This window comes from Aspergillus nidulans, chromosome VIII (assembly GCF_000011425.1).
Source record: "Aspergillus nidulans FGSC A4 chromosome VIII".
Lineage (NCBI taxonomy): Eukaryota > Fungi > Ascomycota > Eurotiomycetes > Eurotiales > Aspergillaceae > Aspergillus > Aspergillus nidulans.
Genome location: NC_066264.1, coordinates 2,209,576 through 2,232,360, shown reverse-complemented (window position 1 = coordinate 2,232,360; position 22,785 = coordinate 2,209,576). Strand labels below are relative to the sequence as shown.

General features: G+C 50.5%; 8 protein-coding genes across 8 annotated transcripts, besides 1 other annotated feature; 4 read left to right on the top strand and 4 right to left on the bottom strand.

Annotated features, from left to right (window-relative positions):
- Positions 1-22,785: part of a sequence feature (contig 1.13 2696..249512(-1)) that runs on past both edges of the window.
- On the top strand, positions 191-2,242 carry ANIA_00849 (uncharacterized protein; the record flags this gene model as incomplete). The annotated part of the gene is made up of 2 exons (XM_050613289.1): positions 191-1,767; positions 1,831-2,242. The coding sequence occupies 2 exons, from the start codon at positions 191-193 to the stop codon at positions 2,240-2,242; spliced, it is 1,989 nt and encodes a 662-aa protein (XP_050469117.1).
- ANIA_00850 (uncharacterized protein) lies at positions 2,713-5,142 on the bottom strand. The gene is made up of 6 exons (XM_653362.2): positions 4,970-5,142; positions 4,869-4,903; positions 4,746-4,815; positions 4,520-4,687; positions 4,098-4,453; positions 2,713-4,047 (listed from the first exon to the last, which is right to left on the bottom strand). The coding sequence occupies exons 1-6, from the start codon at positions 5,086-5,088 to the stop codon at positions 2,930-2,932; spliced, it is 1,866 nt and encodes a 621-aa protein (XP_658454.1). The 5' UTR covers positions 5,089-5,142; the 3' UTR covers positions 2,713-2,929.
- Positions 5,772-6,325, top strand: ANIA_00851 (EXPERA domain-containing protein; the record flags this gene model as incomplete). The annotated part of the gene is made up of 3 exons (XM_653363.1): positions 5,772-5,900; positions 6,030-6,189; positions 6,243-6,325. 3 exons carry the CDS (start codon positions 5,772-5,774, stop codon positions 6,323-6,325), a joined length of 372 nt encoding a protein of 123 aa, XP_658455.1.
- Positions 6,511-7,303, bottom strand: ANIA_00852 (cytochrome b561 domain-containing protein; the record flags this gene model as incomplete). Its single annotated transcript, XM_653364.1, has 3 exons — positions 6,511-6,846; positions 6,900-7,143; positions 7,269-7,303. The coding sequence occupies 3 exons, from the start codon at positions 7,301-7,303 to the stop codon at positions 6,511-6,513; spliced, it is 615 nt and encodes a 204-aa protein (XP_658456.1).
- Positions 7,865-10,149, top strand: ANIA_00853 (uncharacterized protein; the record flags this gene model as incomplete). Its single annotated transcript, XM_653365.1, has 3 exons — positions 7,865-9,634; positions 9,738-9,767; positions 9,913-10,149. 3 exons carry the CDS (start codon positions 7,865-7,867, stop codon positions 10,147-10,149), a joined length of 2,037 nt encoding a protein of 678 aa, XP_658457.1.
- ANIA_00854 (uncharacterized protein) lies at positions 10,842-16,601 on the top strand. Its single transcript, XM_653366.2, has 2 exons — positions 10,842-10,992; positions 11,187-16,601. The coding sequence occupies exon 2, from the start codon at positions 11,197-11,199 to the stop codon at positions 16,291-16,293; it is 5,097 nt and encodes a 1,698-aa protein (XP_658458.1). The 5' UTR covers positions 10,842-10,992; positions 11,187-11,196; the 3' UTR covers positions 16,294-16,601.
- ANIA_00855 (DEAD/DEAH box helicase) lies at positions 17,002-20,132 on the bottom strand (the record flags this gene model as incomplete). The annotated part of the gene is made up of 2 exons (XM_653367.1): positions 17,002-19,750; positions 19,846-20,132. The coding sequence occupies 2 exons, from the start codon at positions 20,130-20,132 to the stop codon at positions 17,002-17,004; spliced, it is 3,036 nt and encodes a 1,011-aa protein (XP_658459.1).
- ANIA_00856 (putative choline transport protein) lies at positions 20,365-22,343 on the bottom strand. The gene is made up of 2 exons (XM_653368.2): positions 21,783-22,343; positions 20,365-21,728 (listed from the first exon to the last, which is right to left on the bottom strand). Exons 1-2 carry the CDS (start codon positions 22,093-22,095, stop codon positions 20,485-20,487), a joined length of 1,557 nt encoding a protein of 518 aa, XP_658460.1. The 5' UTR covers positions 22,096-22,343; the 3' UTR covers positions 20,365-20,484.

Below are 22,785 nucleotides of genomic sequence, written 5' to 3'. Positions count from 1 at the left end.
TCACTTTGGCTGGGTGCTGTTTGTTTACTGCGGGTCGGGCGTGTTGTGCACCGCTGAAGAAACATCACTTCTCCCCACATCTTTGGCACTTTCTTCCCGCACATGCTTCTTCTGCATCGGTTTTCATGCTTAGTGTCATCGTCATTCCAGCATAGATACGCCAATTCAAACTCAATCCATCCATACGGCTATGGATTCGCCGTCGAGCTCCCGGTCAAGCCCATCGAAGGCGCTCAATCCCCTATCGCCAGAGCGCATGAATCAGCAAACGATACCGAACTCACCCTCAACTGTGTCCGAGACCCTGCGCATGCAACGTAAGAGTCAACGAGGTCTTTCCGACGTACAAGCTAGAGTCGCATATCTTAATAATCTGTCTCGCGGCGGTAGTCCGGTTGGCACTTCGGGATCAACTTCGACAGGAGGAGCAGCGGCACTTCAACGAGCTATACTTGGACGTGAGGAAGCCGAGTCAGCCTTAGCACGCGTCTCTTCGCAGCTTTCAGAGGCCCAGTCTCGAGAACTCCGCATCAGCGAAAGACTTGAATCACTGTTAGAAGAATTACAGAATGCCAAAGAACGCCAAGCCCACGAAAGACTGGTGTTTGAGAAAGAAATTCGGAAGGCTCGCAAAGAAGCCTTTCGCGCTGGCTCCGCACTTGTGAAAACGCAGGAGGAACTAAAGCACATGAGAGCGGAGGCGAAGGGACTAAGTCAGGAAGTCCAGTCTGAGCGAGAAGCAAAAGAAAAGGCCAAACAGGAAGCTTTTGAACGCGCCTACGCAATTGCAGGTCTGACAGAGGAGCTCGAGGAGATCAAGGGCAAATTACGAGCGGCAGAAGCAAAGAATCAAGCGATTACCCTTCAACACGCACGAGCTCGAGAGATCAGAAAGCAGGAAGTCACCAGAATGTCCCTGGCAGAGGGAGATCTCGCCTTGTTGATGACGCCAAGCCCTCGAAAGCCTAAGCGACCTTCTGATGCCCTAGGTGATGACCTTGCACAGGGACCTACACAGGAGTCTGCAAAGCTTAGCCCTCCCGCCCACCAGGATACACCCCCAAAGAAGCTAGTAAAGCTATCTGACCCCTTATCTCCGCGATATCCACATCAGTTTGAAGAGAACCCCCCTCTGACAGTACAGGAGCTTGTTGATCGATTGCAAATGGAGCTTAGGTGGGAAAGAAACGAGAGAATCAACGCAGAGAAAGACGTCGAATTTATGCAGCTTCAATGCATGTTCAAGATGTGCGCCTGTCGCGAGTTAGAGAACCTGGAGAACGAAGCTCAGGCAAGGAAACAAGAAAGGACAGCTCAGAAGCAGGGAGCTGAGGAAACGATGAAGGATTGTGGGATTCCCGAAGAGGATTCTCATCAACAATTGAACGGCGAGCCTACCAGAATAGAACCTAGAGATAAGGAGGACCGGCAAGAACAGGTTCGGATGCAAACGCAAGAACGGGATTCCCTGGAAGAAACTCAGCAACAGGATGTGCAGGAAGAACCCCAAGAGAGCGAATCCCAAGAAGAAGAGATCACGGAAGAACAAACCCGGGAAGACGAATTCATGGACGAAGTACAAGAAGAAGTCGGTGAACCACTCATCACATTCTCACCTGTTACGGGTACTTTCCGAACAGTGCCTTCACCAATTCGATCGCCGCACAAGCAACTTCAAAACTCCAACCTTCATGAATTACGAACTTCACCTATAAAAATCCAAACCATACCGGAAGCCCACTCCTCTTCCGCCAGCCCTGGCCAGAAGTATGAATCCCTTTCACATGAAGTTCTGTCTGAATCAATTTCTCAAAGCGAAGCTTTTTTCAGAGATTTGACTCCAGAAGCTCACCCTTCTCCAGTGGCCTCTCAAGCGCAGCGGCAGACAGAATACGAGAATGTGCATCAAAATCACGTCGATCATGTGAATGAAATCCACAATGTCAAGCGAATTCCCCTGCGCAGTGGCGATGAAGCCTCGAGTTTGTCCGTTATTGCTCCGGGCACTCCCATTAGTCGGGAACAAGCATTGGCCCAGATCAGAGCTCGACGAGGTCGAACTAGCGAAATGAAGAGGTCCGTTAGCGCTAGCGACGCTGGCTTCCGCGCGGGCGGGCTGAACGTCACTCCGGCGCGGTTGGCGCGGAGGATTCCCGGTGTTCAGCACGCTACAGATCCGCGAGGTGACGGTGTCAAGAAGAGTCGCAGAGACATGAGTGCTCCAATGAGGGTGTTACGATAACGGCCATTTGTTCAAGTATGATGGCTGAACCGAACAGTAAAATAGTTGTGCCTTGAGATGACGTTTATGCCTGGGCAAGTTGTTATAAGAGCTATCTCGAGATACCCCTGCGTTTTGAGCGACATGGCGTTTTTGATTACTGCATAAACAAAGGCATTTTTCATCCTTGACTTTTTTTTTTTTATTCCTTTTTGTCCTTTTGGTTCTTGGGGAGATTAGATATTTGCTCTTGCAAGCATTTCGGCGCTTGTCAGGGTATTTTGTGTTTGATGTCTTCATTGTATATCCTTCTTGTCCAGAACATGCATGTATTGTTCCAAGGTTCGCCGACAGCTTCCATAGACACACGATCTCTCGTATTTCCTTTGTTCTGCATTTACTACTTGGCATCTCTCTACTCGGCTTCGGTACATATTTTTGAATAAATCCATCTAGGTAAAAATATTGATACTTGCTCAGACCGTATATTCAGACCATACTAGCATAGGATACACTACTCATAACTGGCAAATGTATCAAATCACATTTGAAGGAGCATCCCAGCTCAGTCTAACAAGATATGGTATACAACATGGGCAATAGGTAGTGTGTATTATGTACAATCCTCATGTTCGTGTTCCGGGTTCATGATAGATTTCGACCCATACTGGAGACAGATAAAGCAAAGATGATGGATGATTCCCTGAATCAGATGATAGATATTCCACAGCATCTTATTCGTGCACTATCGACGTAGGCCTTTCGGCCCCACCATGTGAGGACAAGTTCCTCTACGAAGATCCGGTCTGCTGCACTCCATGTGTCGAGGCCCATTTCAGCCATGTCTTCTGCATTGATAATGATTGCGTCGGTGTCGCGGGCTTGCGCCTTCACCTGGGGGTCTCGATTGGGTTCTAGAAGTGGGGAGGTGTCATCTCCTGCACTGGGGTCATCATCCGGGATATCGTCCGTGAAAGTCTCAGTGTTTTCGACTTGATCTTCGTTGGAAATAGTGCTGGCTGCTTCTGGATCAATCCCGCTATGATCATCTTGCCGTGCAATGACATCAGATAGTGTCACGAATATCTGCGTAGTTAGCTGGCGGAAGTATGCAATGAGAGCGATCTCCGGCGGTTGCGTCGGTGTTTGTTCTTGTTGCATGTTTGGTTGCCGAATCGAGCCTGAGGGAGGACTAGGAATATTGTCTACACTTGCTAAAAGCCTCGCGTCTTGTTCAACTTCGTGCTCCTCCTCTTCCTCCTCGGAAAATCCGTCGCGTTTCTCACCAGCCGATGCCCACCAAATGAAGGATGTATAGGCCAGTCGGGTCCATGATAGAGGCTCAACTATGGGGCTGGAAGAGAAAGTTGACGCGGCGTCTGAGCTGTCATCTTCATCACTATTAGACCGGATACACTCGTCCTTGAATACACGACGTAATCCCTTCCGGAGAGCAATGTAACGCCTTACATCGCGTTGGGTGGCCTTTAATTCCGTTCGCTGCGGTGGTTTCTTGTCCACTAATGGCGAGGATACAGAGATGGTAGGATAGGCTCTACTTGCGGCATTCTTGGTATGAGAAGGAGGCAGGGTGACGAGGACATCGAACAGTTCTGGCTTCATGCTTAGAACACTATCTGTGCTGCATGCAATCCAGGTACTATCGTGCTCGGAATCCGCAGAGCCCCTAATGAAGGACGAAAGATACGGAATATCATAGACGCCAACATTGAAGAGAGCGCGAGGCCGCAGGGATAGTAGCCTATCCGAAGGAAGTAACGGGAGGAGAGAGTTAGGCAATGAAGCCAACAACGATAAATCGTACACTGTAATACATTTAGCAAGTCTATGTATAATGAGTAGGTTTCATACATACCGTAGTTACAAGGTACTTGTACAGGAGCTTCTGCCATGAAAAGGACTCTTCTGCGTAGGAGTGCTGCTCTATATAACGGAAATAGGAGGGGACCAAACGCATCGAGAAAATCAGGTAGCGAAGAAGCTGGGTGAAAGGGCGTCAGGGCCGGCCTAGACGTCTCCAGCACCATTGCGTCACTGATAGCTCGATTTCTTTGCAGAGTATCTGGCCTGTCACTATGAGCTCGCATTCGGAGACTCAGAGGTGAGTCAAGTGGTGAATCAGGTGCTGCCGATGTCTCGTTTGCGGATAGCTCATGGGTTTCCCAGTATTCAGACAAGCTATTTGTGCTGAAAGCACTCTCGGAATAGCGCCTTGAAAGCGGCCCCATATATTAGGTCTAGTTGAAGAAAAGCCCGGAATCGGGTGCTGCTACTCACTGAGCTAATTCCTTCAATTTTGAGGCATGTCGCCAGCTCTTGCCCAGCCTTCCAGAGCTCAACGGCACCAGAACTCCAATCGAGAACATCTTCGCGTTGCGCTCCGATTCGTCCGCAGGCTGATTGACGAACGCGCTGATGCCAGCATACTGATCGTGAACGAAATAGCTAACCAAGAATGCGGTTAGCGATGCGAGACATGGGTGTCTTAGGCTTTTGTACATACACCAAATCTTCCGAGACATTGTGTAATCCGGATGGCAGAGACTTGTACTCGACGGCCCCTTCGACCTCGACTGTTCCGGTATTCAGTAGGGCATAGCATCCATCTCGTAGGTGTGTCACTTACCCCCGGGTATAGTGCGTTTCCAGGTCACAGTGTACCTAATGAAGCACCCAGAATAAGCGAGGTCTGTATTGAAGAAAACAAAGCAGCATAGTAGGATTTACCCAGCTTTGACATCGAAATGGATCACAAAGAGCGCCGCGATCCCAGGTAGCGCTTCAGCAGCTGTAGTGCGGGGTACATCAAGCCCCAAGGACTTTCTTTGCACTGAAGGACGGCCCATCGCACCGTTACGCAATTGCTCAAGAGTATTAAGGCCTCGTGAGACCTCCCGGACAGGGTTAGGATCACTAAAGTGGCAGCATTGAAGATGATGAGACCAACTGACGACGACAGCAGGAATACGGGGCTGCGGAGACGTTGGCGGTTGGACACCTTGGAGCTGTTTCTGCCTGAATTATGCCTGAGGATATGTTACTAACTGTATATGGTTAGTCTAAATCATTATCAGCACCATTCCTGTTTTGGCGGGTTATTTTGATGATCATCCTGTCCAGGGATTATGTCCAGCAAGAAAGTAAGAAGTCTGGCTTCTTCTTCCCAAATCTTCACTTAACATTGCTTTTGGAAATACCAGCTAGCTCACAGAATACCAGGGCACAACAAAATATGGATGATCCTATTTCCCACCCCTACTATCCCATCGATGCGCGAATCATCGACTACACGCCCAATGAAACTTCTGTGCTTGGCTTAATATGTACTGCAGGCGTAAGCTGCGCAGTACTATTAGGAGCAGTATTACTGCTGAGTATATGGGTGCGGCCCAATCTGAGGAAGGCGGACCGGTTTGCCATTTTATGGTTTGCCCTCTGTACGAGTATACCGAACCCCTGTTGTCGATGTCGCCCTAACCGTTGAAACCACGCAGCGGGCACTCTTCACTGCCTATTTGAAGGCTACTTTATGATCAATCATGGTCGTATGGGATCAGCTCAGGACTTCTTTGGTCAATTGTGGAAGGAGTACGCGCTCTCCGATTCGCGCTACTTGACGTCTGACACCTTAGTGCTATGCATGGAGACAATCACAGTTGTAAGTCAGTTCATACCGGCTTCCGTAAAATATCTTGCTGATATTATCTGAAAGCTTCTCTGGGGACCATTATGCTTCGGGGTTGCTTATTCGATCCTTTTTAATCACTCGATGCGTCACCCGCTGCAGATAATCGTTTGCATGGCCCATCTTTACGGCGATACGCTGTACTTCGCCACCAGTATATACGACGATCATGCTCATGAACGGCCGTATTGCCGACCGGAACCTTTTTACTTCTGGGTCTATTACTTTGGAATGAATTTCATCTGGATTGTTGTTCCTGCCAGTAAGTAAATCTCGGCATATTGTCTTGCGGCTATTTATTAATGCCTTGGCTAGTTTATCTGTATCAAAGCATGAAAGCGATTTCCTATGCCATGAAGAAAGCTGAGAAGATCTCGCAATCCCTCAAATCTGAGTGATTTGGTGAAACCGTTCGATGCTATTCGGTTTATTTATCGAGATCCAACATTCCTCCAGGCTCAAAAAAAACTCAACATCTTCAATTAATTCAAACCTCATCACAAGACATGACTCCGGAATCATAAAATAAATCATAAAATAAGAACAAATTCTGGCGCCTTTTGCCTTCCTCGAACGATCACGACTAAGTCTGGGTCATTTCGGGCGTCGTCTCCTTTCCCAGGATCACTTTTCCCTGATGCAGAGCGGCGATCGAGAAGTATACCACGCCAAACACGCCACCAACTACGGCGTAAGCTATTATTCCTCCTGTTGTGTTATCTGCGAGCTTCAGGCCAGTACCGCCGTTGATAATTCCAAGCAGAAGAAATATCCGCCCGATCCAAATATGGACGTGTGTCCATCTTCCGGCTTTTTGGGTTTTCTTATATTGATGATGGTGCCAAAAGCCAATGAATGGCTGGATAAGGAGAAAGACGACAATGACAGTTCCTAATATCGTGTGGCTATTGTTATGGAGCTTGAATGTTATTAGCTTAACGGGAAGGTACGGCAATCCAGCAGAGGGCATACCCTGTCAAGAATCTTTCCAACCCGAATTCCAGTGGCCAGGCCAGCAATCATCAGGACGTACGCCAATAACTGGCAGCCAATATGTGCATACACCCCGTACTTCAACTGGAGCACTCGCAAAAGGATGGCGCCAAGGGGAAAGATAATCCCGAACGCAATCCCCATTGCCACACCATGGGCTTTGGCAAATGTTGGTACAAGGTGTAAATCTTCATAGATGATTCCTGGCGGTAATTGTGGTGGTCTATTTCGTGGTAGTTCATCTTGTGCACTGCAAAGTCCTGTTAAAGACACTGCGTGTACGCATGGATTCATATTAGTCCTCTGGCTTCGAGGAGTCCGGGGCTAAGAGACGTACACCACACCCACAGCGAGATAGCCCACAAAGTCGAACTGCGGGCCATAGTGTTCAATGCACTCAGACTGGCCAATATTCAATATCTGAGGATCCTGGAACTGTGTCCGTTTGGTGCCGGGTTTGAAGGACGCAAAAGACCTTTTTATACTTTTTGACCTCCATCATCAGGGTCGATGACAGCGAATCCTTCTCAGAATGGGGCAGGGATCAATGATTTTGTCAATGTACCGTCATGGTGTCTTTGCATTATTATTGTCAATCAAAAATTGACATGCTTCAAGAGACCGAGAATTGCGAGACTAGAATCTTGTCATCGACTCAGCCACAGAGGTAAGGACCAATCACCTACTCAGCAGATGACAAGACACCGAGAAAGGCGAGATTCCCTTTGCCTGCCTGTCGCGCACAGAGTAACCGCCACGATCTCGTATCCATGTCTTGGGGCCTGAGTTGGGCGGATATGATGACTCGCGCAGAAGTCATCCCTCGACTGTCAGCGATCCCCTTTGAAGAATGTGAAGTGACTTTCACGACGTTTCATATGTCAAAACAAAGATAGTGACAAACATTGTCACCGAGTTTTGCGGCAGTTATAGTCGCTAGGCAAATGGCCGCTTCTCTGGGATCGACCAGGGTGAAGCAGTCTTTGAGCGAGATTGCGCCAAAACCACCTTCTTCAACTTCGCCCTCAAACGCCTCAACGCCTCAGGACTACACCGTTTTGAAGCCAAAATCCTGCCTTGCATGCCGCAAAAGGAAGGTTAGATGCGACAGGCGACGACCCTGTACCAACTGCTCCCGATGGTCAGTTGAGTGTATCTTCCCGTCTCCGATTCGCAAGTGTCCACGGGTCCGTACGAAACCTAAGACAGGCACCTCCAACGATCAAGCACTGCACGACCGTATTTACACGCTCGAAACGCAGATCTCAGGTTTGACCCAAACTGTCAACGCGCAAGCCGAGAGAATACGGTCTCTGACCGCTCCCGGGAACTCGCTCTTTCCGTTAAGCCACACCTGGGCGCATGCTACAATGTCATTGCACCCGTCATTGGCTCTGGGACGGAAATACTGGCAACTATTTCTGGAAAAAGTCGACCCATTAATCAAGGTGGTGCATCGACCCAGTGTGTCCCGAATCCTCCGAGGTGGCTTAAATGATCCGACTTCATTAGGTGAAGGCGATGGTGCTCTGCTGCAAGTGTTCTATCTTGCTTGCATCTCTGCGATGGATGCTATGGACGTACAATCTAGCTTACAAATGTCCAAAAGCACGGCACTTACCATATACCGTTTGGCAGCCGAACAGGCTCTGGCACGCTCAGGCTTCATGGCCACCAGTAACTGGACAATAATGCAGGCTCTCGTCCTCTTCATCGCTTTAGATCGGCTCCAAGATAACCAAAAGTCTGCTTGGAACCTAGCTGGTCTAGCAGAACGGTTGGACGTTTCATTGGAAGAAGATAACTCACTATTTGGGGCCGAGATGCGGCGGCGCGTCCGGTGGCACCTGTGGTATCTGAACCGTCGCATACGGGGTGATCGAGGTCAAAGTCCAAGCCTGCCCAGCCAACCCATGCCATCCCCATCGGTCGTTGAACTGCCTCTGAACTGTCACGACTCGGAGCTGCGCACAGACATGACGGTTTCACTCACCAATCAACCTGGCTGGACGGAGATGAGCTTCTGTTTGCTCAGGTATGACCTTGCGACTACCGAACGGATAGTTGAAAGCGACGCTTCCTGGCTATTCAAGACAAGGGCTGTCAGCGAGTGTCAGCACAGACTTCATTTCAAGTACCTAAACTACTGCGACGGCTCAGAGTCTATTCACTGGCTTGCCTCTCACATTGCCTACGTAATGATCACGGAGATGTGGATGAAACTCTATAGTCCACAATTCGCGGCGGTAGACTCGACTGAGACCCTTGATCACGATGTTCGAGACCAACTGTTCGATGCCGCTGTTGATATCCTTGACACCCAGAAACGCTTAGAGGTTGAGACTGCCGCTCGTAAATGGGAGTGGACGCTCGGTGGTTACTTCCAATATGTTCCGCTGACATTCCTGTTGAATGAGCTCTATTGGCGTCGGAACGACTCTAGAGTAGATGCCGCCTGGGATGTCGCTGAGAGGTCTTTTCAACGTTTGTCCGAGCACGCGCGGAAATCAACCCACGGGGTCATGCTGACCGAGCTCATGTCGAAAGCCTTGTCCGCGAGACAGGAAACCGCAGATATCCAACCCTCGGCAGACACCTACCTCGTTTCTGAGCAGGCTATTGATGACATCTTCTCAGTTGGTCCAGAATATACAGGGACCATCAAGACAATGCCTTCCGACATGCCCCAGCTGGGGTTACCAGCTGACTGGGCTGTATTTCCTTTTGAGAATAGCTACCATTGAATAGACCCCTGCAGTTGCAACTCGGGGTCTTTATGCCTAGGTATTGCTGCTACTATACTAAGATTTCTTATAGTTTAATGTACAACCATTATCTGAGTTTGTGGTAGGTATTAAACCTTTTGCATTGTATGTTTATTGGAGTTTCGAGAGGCCTCGCCATAGCTTCACATCTTTCGCTATGACTCACATAGAATTTCATATATCGTCTTTTAAGTAGACGACCATAAAAGACCCTCGAATCAACATAGACTGATACTGGCGGTCTGGTGAGAGAAGTAGAATTTACCTGCAAATATGTGGAGTATATGACCCTCTGGGCCGCTACCATTGGTAGGACCCGTCCGCTGGACTCCATCCAGACATTGGTTTCATTCGAAGCGGGCGTGATTTTTGTTCCTTACGGCCCCGTCCAGCCCGACTCCAAATCCATTACCCAGCCACTTCAATCCAACCGGTGGACTTCAGCAAAGGATGGCGGTTGCTGAGACGTTTCTGCGCGGTGACGTGTCGGCCCCAGCGTCGGCTATAGATTATTGCCAGGACAATGACGTCTGGAGGACCTCAAGGCACTTGGCAGCTTCAAGTTGCTGCCCGAACAGGATCGAAGAACATACATAGAACAAGACCGTAAGGTCTCCGGCTCTCAATCTGAAGACAGGCCGAACCCGAAATAGAACTGTTCGGTTCGGCCATTCAGTTACTCATCATGCATTCCATCTGGTGGATCAGCGGTCGGTCGTAACTCTTGAGGGGAGCGTCGACGTGGATGTCTGCTCAATCAGGCTTCAGCCAGCAGCATAATCACTGGCCCGCGGTCAAATCAATCCATTCAGGAATCAGCTCCCTAGCGCCGGAGCGTGAGGCAAAATCATTGATCGAAGCTCGATAGACAAGATCCCGTTGGCTCCTTTGGCGCCTGATCTGAAGCTCTATGCTGATCGCTGGTTTCCCCGGCAGCCCTCGCACTAGTTGGCCTGGACTTGTTCACAGCCGAATTTGTATACCGCCAGCAAGAGACCGTTAATAATAATGCGATAGAGAAATCACGCCCACAGACAGAATCGAGAGCGGTGTTTCGCCCTTGTCCTGACTGGTTTGTCCTGGTGATTCTTTCAGCTGACGGTCGCTGGGCCTGTCATTCGACCACATTCTTTCCTCAAGTCTCGCCCGCTTCCGAGCTCTGCCTTGTTCAGCTCCTTGCCTCTGAGCTGCTGGCCTTGTTGTTCCCACGATCGCATTTGATTACAACTGAGCTTCTTGCGTTTTCTCTAGAGTCCCAACAGGATCTCTGTTTTGTCTTCGGCTAGGTAAGGGTATGCCGTGAAATAGTGAGTGTTTTTCCCCCTAGTAAACAAACAGCCTGCTTGCAATGACGTCGCCTGTTTTGCTCCAACTCATCAACGAGCAGAGCATACGGCACCAACAAAACAAACGAAAAACAATCGTCCCTTGATGTCTTCACCCGGTGCGCATGCTGTTCCGGATAAGTACTGCAAAATACTAACAATTGCCGTTATCATAGTCCCAACCCAATGCCGCAGCCTGCCAATTCCAACTCCCCCGCCGGCCGCGGGGTCAGCAAAAATCCGCCGATAAAATCAAAGCCCCTCGATATTGGGAAACCGTTGGGGCTCTACGACACCAACTCCGTGCGAGCCAAGGTCCGTAAGTGGCAGCAACAGGGCGGCGGAGTGATTACCGCCGACGATGTTATTTACTACGAGGAGGATGATGAGAATGCTTCCACTGCCGAGTCGAAGCCGAAGCCTACAAACACTACAACGAGGAAGCGAAGCAAGAGTACCCCGCGAAAACGGTTGGTTAGTGATGAACACTGGAAGCTGAATCGATCGTCAACGCAGGCGCCCAAAGCCAAACCTCCACCACCGAGACGTGGGCGTATAGTCCCGGAGTACACCACAAACGAACCATTACGTCCAGCGCGATCAGCAAAAGGAGACGATAAAGAGCCGCCTCTACTGTCTCCGCGGTTGTCTCCACGAAAGCGACGAGACGACATTAAAGACGGTGCGGTTTCGCCACGGGCACTTCGAGAGAGACGGAAATCGCATGCGTCCGGCGATATTGATTCCATTATCGAGAAGCTGGAGAAGGAGCATGCGTCACATAATAATTCGTCCAAGCCGTCATCACGCCCTTCAACAGCTGATAAGAAGCGGTCCAGCACAATTTCAGAACCCGCGCAAAGTCCAAAAAAAAAGGAATCAACCCTCGACTACGACTCTGAATGGGCTGCCAGTGAGGCAGACTTTTCTGAATTATCGAGGCGACGTGCACGCGGCGCACCTCATACTTCGAAACATGCTCCAGCAAAGCCACCCAAGGGTGGCATTCTTGGACAGATTGTAGACGAATCGAGGAAGATGTTTAGTAAACCAGAGCCAAGGCCGGAGCCACCCAAGCATCCGGCTCCGAATCGAGGTGCCAAAATTGAAGCATGGCTGTCCAACACGCCTGACCCATTCTTGGACGATAAGAATTCGGATGTCGAAATACCCGCGCCGCTGAAGACTAGAAGGAAGAAACACATTGAAATTGTGGACGAGCCAACAGAAGGAGACCAAACTCGATTGTCTAGTCCTGAACCTTCGGGAGGCAGCGATCTCCCGCAGAAAACTTCCAAGCGGCGAGTAAAGAGTGGAGAGACTACGTCTAGCGGCGAGCGACCAGGGTCGAGAGATGATAAACATACTACCAAGGGGTTGCAGAGAGATCCTTCGCCGTCTCTCCGGACAAGGAAATCTAGCGAGAGGAAAACTAGCGAAAAGAAGCAGGGCAGGTCACCCTCTGGCACCAGCAAAGATGGTAGCCGCAAGCTCGATGATAAAGAAAGAGCATCTGGTGCTGGAACCCAACCATTTGAGTCTGAAATTCCAAGCAAGGACACCTCTGAATCGCTGGTTCAAAAACGACAGGGAACCTGGGACGGGTCAGCAAAAACGTCCGAAGGTACCGAGAAAAAAAGGACTCCTTCTCAAACTACTTTCGCAAGTGAGGAAAGAGACAAGGTGGATCCAGATTCGCTAGCTATCGTTTCCTCGCAAATGAAGAAACTTACAACGCATGACGACTTGATGTCTGTTCTTTCAACATCAACCACAAGAAGCAGGAGTCTCCGGTCTGCGAGGAGTCTCCGGAGCAGCAAAGATAGAAAACCCACAGTCGCCGATATTCTGAAAGAACTATCCCTGGATGAAGCAAAGTATATGCGCGAGCTCAAGACCCTTGTGGGCGGAGTGATCCCGGTTCTTCTGACATGTGTTCTTTCTCGCTCTGACTCGGCCATTGCTGCTGGCCTCTTTCGCCCTTCTGCGAACCCTCAGGATGAGCTCACTTTCACCAAGCCAATTGTGAACATGGGTGTTGCCATTGAACGACTGAAACTGTTACACAAGCGTATTCCACTTGATGCTGCAGATGCCTTACTTCAATGGGCACAGGGAGCACAGAAGGTTTACCGCGAATACCTCAAGGCTTGGAGATTAGGGTTCAAAGATGTGGTGGTTAATCTAGCCCCGCTAGAAGAAGGGGAAGAGGTAAAGGACGCCGATACTAAGAGTCTCGATGACGGCATGTCTAGAGATGAGAATGGTGACATTGTGGATGGAGACGGACAGAAGGTTGATGTTGCCTATTTGCTGAAGCGGCCGCTGGTACGCTTGAAATACCTCGCAAAGACTTTCAAAGGCATCAACATGCTAGAGCCGTCCCCCAAAGCCGAAGAGATATCTACGAACTATCAAAACCTTGTAGTAGAGGCTCGTCGACGTGCGCGAGAAGAAAGGGCTAGGCTTGAGGACGAGTCGGCTGCCGCTATTGACCCAAGTCGCGCTCGTGATCCTGAGACCTTGGGAGCGTTGACGGGTGTCACCATCGACAAGACTCGCAGAGTTCGTGCCCGCGATTTCTTCAACCTGTCACTCTACCATTCAAGTGGCCAGGTTATCGACTGTCGTTCTGAGATTCTGTTTCGTGATAACGCTGCTGAGCATGGTCCTGGTGGAGATTTGCTTATATGCGAAGTTGACCATGCAGACCGTTGGTTGCTCTTCCCTCCCATAGATATCGGATGCGTTTCTGCGCGCAATGGAGATAAAAAGGGAGAGATTGTGGTTATGATTCGCAGCCCGCCTGGACGGGAACGGCGCTTTCAAGAACTCTTATCGCTCGAAATCGATGAGGAAGATGTAGGCATGGAATGGATTCAAATGCTTGGTAGAACACCTATTCCACCTGCTATCTCCCGGTCTCAGAGCTTTATTGAACGCGCAAGGCAACGACAACGCGCGCAAACGGTGTCTTCGCCAAATGAAGTCTCTTTGGCTCAGCGAACTCCTCCAAGCCCAACGAACGTTGCCATTCCCATTGGAGAGAAACCAACGTCCTCCCATGCATCGCGACGCTCCTGGACTGCTAAGGAATCATGGTCAGATCCCAGCGCCATTGATTCGTTCGCAGCTACCGAATCTCAGGTCTCATCACATACTGATATTACACGCCAATCAGACTGTGATCTCACAGAGAAAGAGTCATCTAAGCCTTTCGCAAATACCCAATCGATTCTTCATTCCAGGGACCCGCGAAAGCTTGTTACTAGTGATGATAAGTCCCCTCAAGGTCTCAAGCGCTCCGGCGCAAAGAGAATATCTAAATATGGTGAACTCGGCCCCCAGAGCCCTCTCTCGCCTACGGGTGCGTCTCCTTCGACTCCGTCACGGAATCGGGAAGAAATCAAACGCGCGGAGCAACCTCCATCGCACCATCAGAAACAAGCCACCCCAAAGACCCCCACTAGAGCGGAATCGACGGAGAGTCCGCGAGTTTCCTCAGTGCCTTCAGCGGATCTGCCTTCTATTCCCAAGCTCCGCCAAGGTAGTAGTACTTCATACATACCAGATCCCGAGCCAGAAGAAGAGTATGATATATACTACAACCTTCTTCCCGAAACTCCAACAAAGAGCAAGAGGCATTCTTGTTCCGGCTCCGAATCTGACGCGTCAAACGGAGATGGGCCTCCACCGCCTCCTCCCCATTCGCGCTCGCCCAGTTCCACCGGCTCTAGCCTGCCAGGCACCCCGATTCTGAGTCCAACTGCTGGACGAATGAGACGGCGGGGTTCTTCACCTCTGAAACACGAATATGAACCTTCCACCGCGTCCGATTCTTACTCTGACTCTGATACCTCTACCGTGCGCCGCTATGACATGTATTCTGATTCGGATAGCGTTACGGACAGTTCAGATGAGGACTCAGAGGACGAAATCCCCTCTAGAGTACGGTCAAGGACCTCTCGAGGGGTCTCCCGGCTTGAGGAGCAAGAATCGGACCTGAGTACTCTATCGTTGACGAATTCGACAAGTCAGGCCGGTTATCGATCCGTCCCATCCCAGCCAAGCAAGTCGTCTTCTGCTTTCGCCACTGTTTTTGCTTGGTCGGATAAGGGCTCTTGGGAAAGCATCTTCCCAGATGAATGCAAGGTCATTATCAGCCCTGGGCTTGTTGAAGCCTATGAAATGAAGGATGACCCGCTTGCAAATGGCGATAACGCACCGAATAATGTTCGCCCGATTATTGCTCTCGAATTGACGCCGCTGGTCCCTATACGCCGTGGTACAGCCATCGATATTAGCATTCGCTCTCCTCCAACCCCGCGGTCCAGAGTCAGCTGGAGCAATAATATCATGTTCCGCTCCAGGAACGCGGAGGAATGTGAGGTTCTATATGGCCTGATCAACCAAGCCCGCACTAACAACCCGACATACATCGCTCTACAAAACGCTCGAGGACCGTTGGACGACATTCCAGCTCCATTAGAGCGTGCGACTAAGAGCTCCGGCTTCTTTGGCTGGCCCCGCCGCAGAAAGAGCTACCGTGCCTCTGCCTCTCCGCGCTCCCTCGCAGACAACTCTGAAAGTAGCGTAGGCACCATGAGCAGCGCTTTCTCCGCTCTAAAACGCTTCGGTGCGGGAAGCAAGATGTTCAGCATCTCCCGGTCCTCCGTCAGTTCACGCAAGAAGGACGCCGAGGGAAGCTTATATTCTAGTTCCGCCGCCTCCGGTGGATTCAACAGCGGTGGCATCGGCCGCATCGCAGCAGCCATCAAGGGTGTCGACGGAATTGGCCTCTCAAACGCGAAGATCCGCCTCTACGCCCGCGAAACCCAGTCCAAATGGCGCGATATGGGTGCCGCCCGGCTGACGATCATGCCCGCACCCTCACGACGCTCATCGGCTGAACACCACCAAGCAGACACCGCAACAACTACGCCTGATGAGAACCCAGAAGCAAGCACAGACGCGATCAGCCCGCCATCCTCCGGCGCTGCCTCGCCGCAACGGGTCATGGAGCAGCGCAACAAGAAACGCATCATCATCCGCGGGAAAACACGCGGCGAAGTCCTCCTTGACGTTTGCTTGGATGAGAGCTGCTTCGAGCGCGTCGCAAGAACAGGTATTGCCGTTTCTGTACGTGAGGAGGACGAAGACGGGCCCCCTGTTACTGAAAAGGGTGGTGTCACCATTGGAAGTTCTCGTGTTTACATGATTCAGATGAAAGGTGAAGCCGAAGCGGCGTACACATTTGGACTTGTCGGGAAGATGAAGTATTAGTAACCCAGCCCATTATGTCTACACGAGTTGTGTCTATTCTCCTCCGATCTGTTCTCCGCCCTCTTCTCTCTGACTATGGCTTCATGTTTTATTGTCTCGTATTTAAGCCCTGCATTGCATTTTGGCGGATTGTTTTTTGTCTTCCCTCATTTACTTCATTTTCTCTTGGTTCGCAGCATATACATTTTCATATACTTGATACATCCACATACCCCTACGCGCTGATTCACCTTAACCAGGCCATTATTGCAAGCGGAACCTATTCCGGCTTCCACATAACTACTTAGTCTGAAGTCAATTAGCTCAAATATGGAAGTCTTATAACATGCACAATAAATCAGTATGCCGTAGTTCTCAACAGACGCAGTCACCTGCTTCGTACGGGAATTGATGCAATGCAAATGCACGGGATAAGTACCACATATCCTAGACAGGTCTGTATCTTTTGATTTGGAACGCTTGCACGTCATCCATCGCTCCTCCGAATTTTCCACACAACGTAGGTCTTGGCACCGCTTCGCTCGTGACGAACCAGACCTAAATCGACCAAATGAATGCATGCACTTTGACACGGTGATTGTTACCTTACTCTGAACTAGAAAGCAGATCCTAGGTATCGCATGTCATATGCCAAATACGTCATCAGTTATAGTTGTGAGGTGGGTATATATTATCATCTATTCGTATAGCTCCAACCTTGCAGCCCTACTAATCCGATAAATCCACTGGTGAGTCCGCCGTGCCATTTCCTGCCCTAGCTTCGGCTCCATCTTCGGGTTCGGATCTACACGTGGAGTTGGTCCTGGACTTGGGCGTCGCCCCGGCGCCATCATCGGCCGCGAAAGGCGTTTGCTTCACCTCGGGCTCCGTCGACTTCTTAAACAAAAACTGCACCCGGTTCTCCTCGTCTGTTAAAAGAGAACGCAAGACCTCATCCCCCAGGACTTGATCAAGACCCCCAGCCCCAAAGTTTTCCAATGTCGATGTCGATGGCATGAAAAGAGAGGGGTCGATGTGTACGTAGTGAGAGAGGCTTTCTTTTATTTTCTGCTTGCTGCTGTTGGTGTTCCCGCTGCCAGAGTTCTTACTCGTCAATACTGACGCACGTGGGCCTCTGCCTCCTGTTGCAAAAAATCGTTCTTGTTCTTCCATGTTCACTTCAGTGGCTTTCATAAGGGTTGGAAATTTTAGGCAGGATATGTCTGACTCGTCATCATCTTCACTGAGTCCTTCCGGTTCTTGTTGAGGCGTATGGTCATTACCTGAAGCGGTGGAATACCCTTTCCCACCGCAGCCGCAGGCTAGGAGATCATGCGTCTGGCATTTACTCACCACATCCAGCCTGAAGAGGTCCCGAAGTTCGTCGCGCGAGAACTGCGCGACACTATCCTTATGCTCCATCACGCTATCCGCAAGCCCGATCTTCGTCACCTGCCGTTGCCATATCTTTTCCTCTAAACTGCCCTGCAGAAGGATACGGTAGATATGGCAGTGATGCTTCTGGCCATCGCGGTGGATGCGCGCCATGGCTTGAATGTCCGTGGCAGGGTTCCAGTCTACGTCAAAGAGGACGAGCCGGCTGGCGCCAATCAAGTTTAAACCGGTTCCTCCGGCCTTTGCGGAGAGGAGAAATGCAAAGCAAGTGCTCGCTGGGTGGCGGTTAAAGTCCTCGACGAGGCTTTGGCGCTTTTGCGCAGGAGTGGAGCCGTCAAGGCGGAGGAAAGGAAGCGAGAGAGAGCTTAGAAGGTTGGCGAGAAGATCCAGGGTTGAAGTGTAGTTTGAGACAAGCACAACCTTTTCAGAGGTTGATGTGCGTAGGTAGTGGAGTAGCTGGTCTAGGACGCGAATCTTAGCACTGCATGACGGGGAGAAGTGACGCAGAAGGTTAGGTGGCAAGGATGACAAGATGGCAGCGATGGTCTCGCTCGGCTTTTCGTTGGCATCCTTTAATGAAAGCAGAGATGGACTATTGCACAGTTTCTTGAGGATCGTGATCAGCTGCAGAGCACTTTCGGAATTACCCAGGGCGCCCTGAAAGACTGGCGAAGCAAGCACGTTCTGGTATATCTTCGCCTGCGTATTGGTTGGTTTGCAAAAAAGCACATATTCCGTCTTCGGAGGCAGGTAATCTGCAAGGATATCGGCCGTTCTCCGCAGCATAAACTGAGATGTTAATTCTCGGAGCTCTTCATTTCTGGCCTCTCCCTTTTCAATGTCCTTCTCGGTAGCTTCAGGCTGTCTACTCCTCACGATCGGACCCTCGAACTCCTTGATGAAGGACTTGAACGATCCCAGGACGCCTGGATTGACAAGATCCACTGCGGCAAAGAATTCTTTCAAGTCATTTTGGATAGGTGTACCCGAGAGGATTATTCTCTTCGTAGCGTTTAATGATTGGATAGCTTGCCCGCTTTTGTTCTGGAGCGTTTTCAATCGATGCCCTTCGTCTGCAATGACGATATCGACACCATTACCACGCGCCAGCCCCTCTTGCACAGACCTCAGTTTCTCATAGCCGACGATCATGATGCTATAGGCTTTTCCCATTGTAAAGTCAGTCAATCGCTTCCTCTTATCATCAAAAACAAAGACCCCAATCCGCTCGTTTCCGAGCCATTTCCGGAATTCTCTCCTCCAGTTATTTATCAATGTGACCGGGCAAACAATAAGAGCTTTCTTAATCACTGGAGCGGCCTCGTAAATCGGATTCTGTTTTAGTAGAGTCCATAGCAGAGTGATGGTCTGTAATGTCTTTCCCAAACCCATGTCGTCAGCTAGAATCGCGCCTTCGCCATTGAATGATCGCATCCCCATAACACACTCATACAAGAACTTCACGCCCTCGCGCTGGTGCGGCCGGAGATGTTTTGCCAAAATAGGATCCACAACAACATCCACTATGCGCTTTCCCTTGGGCGCCGAGCCCGGCCGCTTCATTATCAATGCCCCAGGCTGCTTAGGATCATGGCGGGGAGTAGGCTCATCTAACGAAGCAGCTGGCATAACCGTGCTCTCGAGTAAAGGCCTCTTATAAGCCCCTGAAATAGACCCTCGACTTGCTAAGTTCGCGGCCTGACTCTCCTTAACCCGGGTCTCGGCCAGTCCCGGACTAGGTGCTGATATTTCGGATCGAGATATATCTTTCTCCCGGCTCATCAGCACGGGAACAGACGTCTTCTTTGATGGTAATGGCCTTGTAAGCGATGGCGGCGTCGGGGCCTCGGTTTTAGTCATTAAAGACCGCTTCCCAGAGAGATACTCTTCCTTGGGAATCTCCGTATCAATTTCAACTTCTTTTCCTCCGACCGAAAGTATGACGCCCGGCTTCAGGACAGAACCATACATCGCCCGGCCCATAGCCCTCCCCGAGATATCCTGCAGATAGACGTATCCATCTCGCACTGAGACAATCCCGTCGCCGTCCCAAATCTTGTTCTTTTTTGTGGTGGGTTTCCGCCTATGAGCCAGTAGATGTTAGTCCATACAATTCCTGAGAGTAAAATGAACATCGTGTAAATCAGGGTTCTGGGTTACCATAGCACGTTGAAATACCTCGCCTCAGGCAAGGATGAGTCTACATATGCACTTCCATCGCCACTTCCGCCGCTAGTAAGGGCAGACGCCTCGCTAACATTAGTGACCTGAATCAAAGGTTTCCTCTGGTTCGCTAACGTAGTACGCGTGTTCTCAGTGTTGCTTGTATCCTGGGAAAACAGTCGTGGCCGCTTTGCAGGCGGGCCGTCATCGGTTTCGAGAGGCTTTATGGATGGTTTTTGGGTTGGATCGGCAGGCTGAGGTGGCTTCCTTATCGAGAGCGGCTTGAAGGGCTTAAAGACCATGACGAGAAATGGTCTTTGAAATGTTGACGTAGCATAAGCCTTGTTGAAAGTTCAAGTGGAAGAGACTCGCGTCAGGCGCCATGGGAACGCGTGTTCACGTGACTCCAATTTCGTATGCATACGATTTTCCTGCTAAATACTGGATAATTGATGAATCTCATTAAGAGTCAGTTGATCGAAGATAGATGGTATAGTTATCGCATATATACAAGAATCATAACGATTGACATTATAAGGATCTTATAATCCGCTAAATTCCAGACTTCATCTAAAGCGCCATGTGCAGTAACTATTGGTACATTCACTCTTCCTGCGCGATTTGTATCCGATTTTTGTTTTGGTTTTTCTTTTTCTATTTGGCGTCCTCCGCCAGAGCCCTGTCAGTCAACGGGACAAACTTGGGGCCCTCGTATGAACCCATTCTGAAGAACCAGTTGATGGCCACGAAGATAGTCAGACCGCCGGTCATCAAGCTAGCGTAGTTCATGGAAGCCGCATCGGTGGGCAGAGCGAAGGGGAAACAGAAGATAACCACGAAGGCGAGAATGTAAATGCAGCTAAGGACATTGATGACGTATCCAATATTGCCCATCCAGAAGTAGCCACGGACAAAGGACGAGCGGCGAGTGAGAACATGGGGGAAGATGGCGGCGAAGTATGAAAGAGAAGAGAGCTGGACGAAGCAGCCAACGAAAGCATTGAAGGCTGTGGTGGAACCAACATAAATACACGCCAGGATTGTGATAACGCCGCCGCAAACGAGGGTGGCATTGAAGGGGTTGTGCATAGTCGAGTTGATACGGCCAGTCCAGTTGGGGAAGGGAGTCGCTCGGTCGCGGGCAAGAGACCAGAGGGTACGGCCCGCAGTGATGTAGCAACCGGCGCAGTTGATGACGGTAGGGAGGAAGGTGATGATCAGGAGACCAAGACCGCCGCCCTTGGATCCGGTCGCCTGGCGGTAGAGCTCAGCGAGAGGGAAAGGCGCGGCCAGAACAGACTCGAGATCGTTGACGGCGTAAAAAAGCGTGATCATGTAAAGCAAGGCAGAGATGAAGCCGATACTCATCTGAGCAAGGACAGCCTTGGGGATGTTTCTGCTGGGTTTAGGGATCTCTTCGGCGAGATGGGTCGAGCAGTCGGGTGTACCGACAGCGTAAGCACCGTTCAGCATACCGGCGACGAAAACGAAGCCATTGCTAGAGTATCCGGTCGAGTTCGTCCAGGTCCGCCAGACATCCTCATTCGTGGCATACGGCACGCCATTAACATGGGGCATGCAGGCGGCGACAATGATGACAATGAGCACACCAGAGAGAATAAAGAATCCGCCCAGGTTATTCAACTGCGGGAGGAACCGGTTCAAAAATAGGACGATCGAGCAGCAGAGCCATGTACAGATGATGAAGCTGACAAAGACGTGCCATGCCTTCATCTCGAATCCGGGGTGCATCAGCGCATACATCGAGACCGTCTGCTGGCCAAGAATGGCGGATACAGAAGCGCCACCAAAGACCCAAGCCAAGCAGTTCCACCAGCCCGCGAAGAACCCGCAGACGCGACCATACTTCCCAGCAGTAATAGAAGCCCAGTGATAGACTAGATAAGCAAATCAGCCAAAGCGAAAGAACGCAGCGGAGCGAGGAATCATACCACCACCAGCAGACGGCATTCCTGACGCCAGTTCAGCAATTGATGCAGCCACCATCCAGTAGCAGACCGAGACGGCGATAAATTCGTAAATAACTCCAGACGGGCCTCCATTAGAAAGAGCAGTCGCTATACTTCCTCCCTGGGCAATCCATGTGTTTCCAGTCGTGATGGCAAGAGCACAGATACTCAGCAGACCGTAATTGCGTTGGAGCTCTTGACGGTGGCCGGACGCATTCACAGGCACTTCCACCGAAGAACCTTGTTCCTCCTTGGCTGAGTCGACCGCGGGCATCTTTTCTGCTGCCTCAGCCATTATTGGGAGGGTGAGAAACGAACGAAATCGAACGGAATAAGATCAGAAACGAACGTGGTTCGGGACCTGATAAGAGTCGGTTCCCGGTGGCGTAAGGTATGATTCAATGAATTCTGTAGGGGATGGGATGCACGACTGCGAGCGTCACCGTCCGTCCTGGCTTCCTCAATAGGAGGCTGATCAGTAGGAAAAAGGGAGAAGCCCTGCACCGTTTGAGCAAGCGAGGACGATTATCGAAGCAAGGCGACTGTTAGGGGTTTATACTGTTACAACTACTTTCGCCGACGACTACTCCTACCATGCAGCAAGGGAAGCACAACTCCGGTGCGGGTCGGGGTTCTGAGTTGAGCCGGCTGGCCCGCATATGGGACGCTGGAAACCGTCCAGATCAGCCAATCAGCATCATGAAGGCTCTGTCCATGGTGGCGACCCAGACCCAAGTGGGACTTTGCAGAATGATTATTGGTCGATGGAAGGAAAAGGAATCGGACACGCTAAGCCTGAAGAGGGAGCTTCAGCAGATGCCAGAGCCACGAGTCTTACCATTTGGTCTTGAGCAATGAAAGATTTGATAACGGAATCCCTTTGATCGTGGGTAAAGAGGGAAAACTGAGCAGATCTATGGGTACTTGTTATTGTACCACTGTCCACAAGACGGTTACCCCAGATCTTCTCCGTATACTGCATTGG

Coding starts and splice junctions, on each gene's coding strand:
- ANIA_00850 (XM_653362.2), bottom strand. CDS start 5,088: ATGGGCCGTCCTTCAGTGCAAAGAAAGTCCTTGGGGCTTGATGTACCC. Junction 4,904..4,969: donor CATTTCGATGTCAAAGCTGG/GTAAATCCTACT, acceptor GTGCTTCATTAG/GTACACTGTGACCTGGAAAC. Junction 4,048..4,097: donor ACAAGTACCTTGTAACTACG/GTATGTATGAAA, acceptor AATGTATTACAG/TGTACGATTTATCGTTGTTG.
- ANIA_00854 (XM_653366.2), top strand. CDS start 11,197: ATGCCGCAGCCTGCCAATTCCAACTCCCCCGCCGGCCGCGGGGTCAGC.
- ANIA_00856 (XM_653368.2), bottom strand. CDS start 22,095: ATGGCTGAGGCAGCAGAAAAGATGCCCGCGGTCGACTCAGCCAAGGAG. Junction 21,729..21,782: donor AATGCCGTCTGCTGGTGGTG/GTATGATTCCTC, acceptor TTGCTTATCTAG/TCTATCACTGGGCTTCTATT.